Source organism: Ostrinia nubilalis, chromosome 11 (genome assembly GCF_963855985.1).
Source record: "Ostrinia nubilalis chromosome 11, ilOstNubi1.1, whole genome shotgun sequence".
Lineage (NCBI taxonomy): Eukaryota > Metazoa > Arthropoda > Insecta > Lepidoptera > Crambidae > Ostrinia > Ostrinia nubilalis.
In genome coordinates this window covers 9,425,074-9,433,376 of record NC_087098.1, presented here as the reverse complement: position 1 = coordinate 9,433,376, position 8,303 = coordinate 9,425,074, and the positions used below count along the sequence as shown (strand labels likewise).

Below are 8,303 nucleotides of genomic sequence, written 5' to 3'. Positions count from 1 at the left end.
ATTATTTGGTTTTATAACGATAAAATTGGTCTAATTGATCCCAGAGGTGAGCCCAAAGTTTCAAGTCACATTTATTGTATTATGTTAATCGTTTATTAAGAAATTAAATGTGTTTTTCTTTATGGATATTTATTGGGCTATCAAATAACACCAATATTGTTGGGGGGTACCCCAACTCTAATTCTACTGACACAATCATGGTAATGATTGTGTCAGTAGAAACGAGTTTTCCTGTAAAACGTAGGTGGGCCGATTTTTGTGATTACCAGTGTATGTACTTTGCGAGTAGGTAGTAGTCTTAGCTTAGATTTTCTTATGTATTTTAACATTTAAATCTCCGCGAGATTGAACAAATAACATGATTGAAAAATACTTCATGAATATTATAGATGACCTTTTGCAATGAATATTAATATTACATTAACTTTTTTATAGAAATATTTATTTATTTATGTAAGAGTATTGAACGTCAATAGTCATCATCATAAATGTATAGGTTTATCAACCCTACTTTACAGAACTTGCAGACCCACGATATCCCAATTTAAATTTCCGTTTGCAGGTTTCATAAAAAAGCTCTTGAACATTTTTGTGAGATAACATGAGATAAGCTGAGTAAACTGAAATATGTCTGTGCAGAGCCCGGTTTAAGCATGTACCTAATAATTTTCATGCATGTAAAATACATTTTACACATATAGGTACCTACTTAGAGCCATATCTACACATAGAGCTGTAAATAAGACACACGGGCGATCGCTTTTTATGTATAATGTAGAGACTTTGGTTAATAATAAGTACAAAATACACATTTTTTATTACTAAGCTGCAATCGTTTAAACTCACCTGCATCTTGAATGCAATCTTTCCCCGTAGTTACAAGGATATATTTAAGTTCGTACCAGGGGAATAACCTGTTTCTTTGATCAAGTGCACGAATTCTTGTGAGTAGTTTCAAATGCTAATTTGCCCATCGTCATGTTTATCGATTCAAGTCTTCATCAATATTATTATTAGGTGCTATTATCTCAATGTGATGATCTTGAGTTAATTTTACCACTTATTTTAACATTATTTTATAGGCATGTGCTTCAAAAAGAAAATATGACGCGGTAATAAAATGGTGATACGCAAATCAGTACGGTCATGATTGAAAGTGAAGGACGCACGTAAAAAACATCAGCTTAAGGACAGTTTTGTTGAAAGTGCCATGTCGATGTATAGTATTCACAAATAATAACCACGTTTTCTGTTCTGTAAGTAAACGTGAAGACGTAATATTTTTTTGCTTGTAGAATCGGGACAATATACGAAGACGTGACGACCGAGGTATTAGGTAATATTGGAATCTGGCAATGGCTGGTCGTGGTGGCCTCGACAGTGCTCGCTGTGCCCTCAATGTTCAATCAGTACGAAGACATGTTCCTCTTGAAACCATCGCTAGAGGTCATATGCATCCCACCAGAACGGTACGAGGTTCTGAATGCCAGTTTATGTACCGTTACTTCCATAAACAACGCAGCAGCGCAACTCAAATGCGGCAAATGGCATGTAAAATTGTTTTGGTTGATTTGGCTCAAAAAATCGGTACGTGTTTCTTCGTGTAGACTTTAGCCTAATATAGTATTACACAACCAATGACGCGATTGCTATTCTTATTGTTTAAAGTGGCTTGTGTTTTGCGACAACAAGATGAAACTACTATCCACAACAATGATATCCCGCATGGGGCTGATGTTCGGATGTGTAATGTTTGGATTAATTGCAGATAGGTATGTAACCCTTACACGCTTATAACTATTCCAAACCATAAAATTCTTTTTTCTTTAGTTATATCTATTTATTTTAGTCTAATTTAACATAAAAGTAGTACAGAAAATATAAGTGCTATGTATTTCAGTGTTTTTCAGTCGGGGACACATATGTCCCTATATGCGTTAAGGTATACATTCCCTCATATATTGAAAATAAAATACTTCGATGCTTTTATTGCAAAATAAATACAAATCACACTAAAAATGCACATCAAATTTAATCAATAAGCTTATTTTTAATATTTATAATAAGAAATTTAAAATAGATAGCATCATATCTTACGTATTTTTATATTTGATCATCATCTCATCATATACTTCTTTCTTGAAGTTAGCCCTACATAACTAAACTGTTTGTTTCAAGAACAACTTTGAGTGTAGAGTCTCCAGCGTGCAGAGGAGTGCGTGTAACACGGATATTTGACATAATTGTTTCGTGTTGTCCATGTTTATTTTGAATCCCATTTATTGAAAGCCTGTACTGAGGCCATAGAGCATTGATTCTAGGTCTTCCAAGGTCTCAGCCGTGCCGTGACTACAACGTTGAATCTTACTTGGGGGGACAACATCCGAGAGGCTTCGCGACATCTTTTTACCCAAAATACCGCAGTGTCTCAGGACCTTTGACTGAAAGTCTTTGACCAATGTGTGTTGGCTTGGCGGCGATGACGCACGGAACGGAGACGTGTTCCTTCACTCTGGGCCTTATGAGAAGGCTCAAAGTCACCCAAAGGGTGATGAGGAAGTCCGCAGGAGACTCAAAGTAACAGACATAGCTCGCATAATGAAGAATGTTCACTAATTTTGTTATTTAGCTTTCTGTATTCTCTGTTAAAAATAAAAAATACACGTGAAAGAATTATTTCGATACGTCAATTAGTTTCCAAGATATTGAATTTTAAAAGTGCAGGCGCCGGCCGGCCCGCCATTTAATGCGCGTGACGTCATATTACAGTGACTGGCTCATATTTGTATGGGTGGAATCTTGCAAGCTGAATTAAGACCCACTTCCGGGCAACCGATTAAGCTGAAATTTCGCATACACATGCGATTTGGATGACCATGCAATATTATGATGACGTGGAGCTGATCTGATGATGGAGCTGGAAGGTGGCCATAGGAACTCTATAATAAAACGACTTAAATCCATCGAGTTTGGGCTCGTTAGTTTTGTATTGATGAGTACTTTAATTCTATATAGTAATCAGGGTCTGATGATGGAGCTGGAAGGTAATTCGCAATAAAACGACACAATCGCATCAAGTTTGGGTTTGGTTCAATTTTAATTTCTGTGATGGGTCTGGGTGTTAATATGTAAAATAAGTATGTATTTACAAAAAAAATGTATTTAAGTATGTTTATATCCGTTTTCTAGTGAGCGGCCACTGTGAATGTACGTCACGCGGGGTCACGTGACCGTCGGCGGGTCTCGATATTTAAGCGAACTTTGAATGCCTATAAAATCATAACTACTTGGTATTTTTGAATGAAATAAAAACAAATGTATTTGTATATGTAAAAGCTTAACTGTAACATAGGTTTCAAGTGATTTTGCATACCTAGTAACATTCTCAATTACCAAACTATCGCGGCAATGGGCAGGGCACATAGCTCGCAGAAGTGATGGCCGTTTGGGCAGAAAATTTCTCGAGTGGCGCCCACGTATAGGAAGACGCAGTGTGGCAGGCCTCATGTTCCTGTGCTGCTCATGTACATTCATGTATACGAGCAGCACAGGAACGATTGTTGTGAAAATCCCCAGGAAAGCCTCTGTCCAGCAGTAGACACCCTTTCATCAGGGAGGAAACCATCCTCGTTGTCACTATTTTCAGTCATCATGACTTCTAAAATTCGTCTTTCCTGAGCGAAATTTCTTCAAGTCGATTTGAAGACAAATGATTTACAAAAATATGTATGAATTATAAATAAAACATCAATATAAACATACAAATTATAACGAGGCAAACAATATCCTTAGTAAGAACCAAGTTGCCTTTGACGCACATAGGGACACCCGTGTCCCAATACAGATTTTCACATAATATTCATTATACATACGAAGAAAATGGAAAATATGTAATAAAACGATAATTATACTTATTAGTGAATGTAAATCGGAAGAAAAGTAATGGCCAAACAGCCGCTAAGTAATATTAAAATATTCTTTAATTTTGACGTCTAACGAATTTTTTTTTTACATTTTGTACCAGTATTTTTTTACACAAGGAATCGCGTTTTTCATTATTTACAGCGCATAATCATAAAATATAATAATAAAATTTAAGAATATTAAACTACAAAGGGTTTAACTTAACTAGTATTACTGTAAATCGTAAAAACTATGCGGGGACAAATGTGTCCCATATGCGTGAAAGGGGTAAATAGCGTTTAATATCTAGAGTGCATTTTATTCGATTGTAAGAGTACTGGTTTACTCACAAATCCGTTTTATCTGATTTTCGAAATCATTTAATTACACTGGTGTTTATCATTCAAATCAATGATTAATGCTTGAACTAATTTGGACATATCAAGGTCTATCATTGGTATTTTTTTGAAACTTCTGCGTTGAGCCATTTACGAGATCTGGGACATCACAAAACATTACCCCAGCAAAATTCTGAATAACTTGAAAACCGGAACACGAACAAATTATGCTATTCGTGGACAAATTACTACGCAACAAAAGCTATCTATCCATGTATATGGTTCCGGGATAGAACGACTTTCAAAAAAAAATTTGCCAGGGTAATGTTTCAAACATTACCCCAGCAAAATCTGTTTTTTCCTAATAACTTTAAAACTATAATTTGAACGAATTTTGCTATTAGTGGACAAATTTCTGCTCACGATGGACTAATTATCTGCTATACTCTCGACTCTCTAAAGCACAACATTTATAAAAATTTTGCTGCGGTAATGCACTCTAATATCTAGTATCTCTAATGTTGCGTTGTAAATTCTTACAATTGCTTGACAATTTGTGTCCATTTTATAACCCACGGACAAGGGCGTCTGCAAACATTACAACAATCAGTTTTGAAATGTCAATATTTTCAGCTGTGGAAGACGTATAGCTATTGCGATCAATCTGTTCGTGGACTTGTGCATGGGACTAATCATGACTTTCTGCGATTCTCAACCCTGGTTCCAGTTGCTGGTGTTCTTAAAGTCTTTATTTGGAGCTGCTACCCTTTACATGGGACTAGTAATCAGTAGGTATATAAATGAACCCCGTTAAGAAGGCTACAAGTGTATTCTTCTTCTTCTTATTCGTTACGCTCTTGGCAGAGCGGTCGTGGTCACGTTGAGGTCAATAGAAAATATTTGGATAGAATACAGAAACTAGCCCTGACCATTATTCTCCAGTTATTAAAAGTTATTCCCCAGAACTATTTTTAACTTAAAAATAGGTATCAAATGCGCGTCTGCGGTCATTTCCTAAGTTATTCGCGCAATACAAGGATAATGCCACAGAATAAATAATTAACATTAATAAGTGGTACACTGATAGAGTAGGTTTTAGGTAGGTATATGACAGTCATTTGTAGTTGTTATGTAGACCCACAACCCACGAGTTGTTATGTAGACCATTCACTCAACTTTCAGCAAAATTAATAGCAATACCTAAAGACAAACGATGAACATACGAGTATCAGTACGGCTAGCACGAAAAACTTTCGAGTTCAAATCGTTTGCGTACTCGAATCGCCATCAAAAGATTTAGTACGAAAACTACAACAGAACCCTTGAGAACGTGTCGTAAAGTGAACTTACCTACTATGAGAAATGGTTGCACGAAACTTATTTTGAGAATCAAAATTGTCACGTTATCGTTTAATTCGAAGGTTGAGTATCGAATTTTATCGAGTACGAAAACGATTCGAAGATGAAAGTTGTTCATGCTAGAGGTACTGAGTTACTTTCGTAGCTTACCTACTTATAATGGAAAGAAAAATATGATGAATTAATGTAAAAACAATTCCACAGCCTGCGAGATAGCAAGTAACCGATGGCGATCGCGCCTGAACGCGATAGCATCTGTGCCTCAGTTGCTATCAATGACGTGCATGCTTCCTTTGGCCAACGCCTTTCCAAATTTGGAAACATACAATTTTATGGCCACCTTATTGAGCGTTCTACTCATTATTATTTTAAGGTAACAAGTGTAGTAAATACTTACAAGGTTGTATACAAAAACAGAGCAGTCCTTAAAACTGGTGCTTATCTACCTACCTACTTATTTTTATTAAGGGCATCGAAATCGTGAAAAAAATAAAAATCGTACCATACGAGTCGATTTGTGGGAAATGATGCGGATAATATTATGATTTAGGTAGGTAGAACGAGAATAAGGACTGCATGTTTTTAAATTCTGATTATGTAGAGATTAAAATTGTATGGTGATTTAACTGATGTCTTACCTCAGATCATAGAAGGGATCTGAGGTGCGTACTGTAGGTACGCCTGATAGGTATAAATAAAATAAAAATTAGTTGTTTAGGTATGTGGATAGTTAAATCATCGTTAATGTGCAGTAAAAATAATTGCTTATTTACTTAAGTACCTACTTAGTTTGTATACTACTAACTTATTAGGTATGCAGGACTATGTTTTTTTTACCTATCTACTATTTTTACTTAGTTACGCAAACTTTAAACACTTTTAGGTGGATTCCAGAATCACCTCAATGGCTATTGTACAACCGGAAAATAATTAAGGCAGAAAAAATTATCTATGAAGCTGCTAAAAGGAATGGTACCAGCCTTTGCGAAGATTTTAAAATAAGGCCCGTCAATCATAGAGTACGTCTGTAAGTCAAATATACAGATGATTTTTATGTACCAACTACCTACTAGCTTTAGAATAGTTTAGCAAAGTTATGAGTAGAAAAAACAGACAAGTTTTTCCAGTGAAAAATCACGTTTAGCACACTATTAGATATTGTAGAGGAGGGATAGGTACCTTAAGATCCTAAGATACAATAAATAGAACAATAAATGTATCAAAATGTAAATGTAGAGTCACGTTAATTTAAGTTTATTCACGCCTTATGAAAAATATCAAGCAATGTCACATTATTCAAAATGTTGCCATTGCGACTCTACAAAACCTAAACTTCTTTTACAGGCTTACCATTGCTTAGACGAGATACGAACATGCTCTGGGATATTCACAAGACACAACGTCAGAGTTCTGATCTTAGTGTCTCTCCTTCTATGGTCTTTAACTTCTTTTCAACTGAGCTACATTTATGCCAACGTTTTCAAGGAGGACAAATCAAATCAATATTTGTTTGCACTGATGAGTTCGGTAGTTGGCTTGGTCAGTCTAACAATATTGCTATCAAGGAAAATATTGATGAGACATTTGCTAATACTAAACATTATAATATCAGGTATTTCTGCAAGTGCTGAAGTTACATTGGGCCATGTAAGTCTACTTCTTCAATGGCGTAGCTAATTGGAGACATGATGATTTTTTCAATTTAATTTCATCCAGGAAACCCTTATTTTTCAGATAACAATATTCCACGCACCAAAAATATTCTCTATATTCGCTTTAGCATCAGGCATAGTTGTGTATTTGTTGCTCCTCAACATAACTCCTCGTCTCTTCGCTATCAACATAAGGGCGACTCTGTTTGGATGCTGCCACGCCATAGGTCAGCTGGGGAGTATGTTCAGCTACCTGCTCTTCGTCTTCCAACCATTTAGTAACGAGGTGTCTATTGTCAAAGACGTGGTCGTCACGGCAGTCCTGATCTCGTTGAGCTTAATACTCCTCGACGTTGATGGAAGAGAAATGCCGGACGTGATTGATGATATGGACTATTTTTTGGAGTAAGCAATGCCTATTGTCCTGATTCAACAATCATTTTTACTTCTTAAATTGCAATAAAACAAAATTATTGCAGGTTGTCCAAGCCACTACGCTGGGCTACACAAAAGACTAACTCCCCATCGCACGAAGAAGTTGAAATGAGGATTTACTCCTTCGGCAGTGGCGGCCGCCAAGTCTCCCATCCCCATTCCCTGGACCGCTTGCCGGCTCAAAGGATAGGGTTCGGCAAGTTTCGACGAAGTCTCTTTGCGAACATTCGACGAATTTTTTCAAGAAACTCCGATTAAATAACGTATTTGAAACAGTGGTTTGACTTTGTAGTGGCTTTGCCGATTCCAAGTTATCTAATTAGTTCAAAAAAGAAAATATCTTTAAGAATTATTAAATCTCAGAATATTCTGAAATGTGCATAGGAAAGAATAAAAACAATCAGTAGGTAAGATTTATCTATACAACCTAGGTTTAGTGAACCCATTTTTCGTCCATAGCTCTGCGTAGTTTGCAACTAGGTGCAGTGTAAATATTCCAGGTGAAAACCCAATCAAACTAACTGTAAGTGTTATGTAAATAATGTAATGTACAAATTATTTCTCAGAAAAGTACAAAATACAATAGATAACGCATTAACATAGAAAGTATTTTTAT

The 8,303-nt window shown here is 36.0% G+C and overlaps 1 protein-coding gene across 1 annotated transcript; it reads left to right on the top strand.

Annotated features, from left to right (window-relative positions):
• Positions 1 to 1,167: 1,167 nt before the first annotated feature.
• LOC135075882 (solute carrier family 22 member 2-like) lies at positions 1,168 to 7,945 on the top strand. Its single transcript, XM_063970340.1, has 9 exons — positions 1,168 to 1,218; positions 1,296 to 1,587; positions 1,669 to 1,772; positions 4,875 to 5,029; positions 5,805 to 5,973; positions 6,484 to 6,619; positions 6,945 to 7,247; positions 7,335 to 7,657; positions 7,732 to 7,945. The coding sequence occupies exons 1-9, from the start codon at positions 1,211 to 1,213 to the stop codon at positions 7,943 to 7,945; spliced, it is 1,704 nt and encodes a 567-aa protein (XP_063826410.1). The 5' UTR covers positions 1,168 to 1,210.
• The last annotated feature ends 358 nt before the right edge of the window (positions 7,946 to 8,303 follow it).

Coding starts and splice junctions, on each gene's coding strand:
- LOC135075882 (XM_063970340.1), top strand. Junction 5,030..5,804: donor TTACATGGGACTAGTAATCA/GTAGGTATATAA, acceptor ACAATTCCACAG/CCTGCGAGATAGCAAGTAAC. Junction 5,974..6,483: donor CTACTCATTATTATTTTAAG/GTAACAAGTGTA, acceptor AAACACTTTTAG/GTGGATTCCAGAATCACCTC.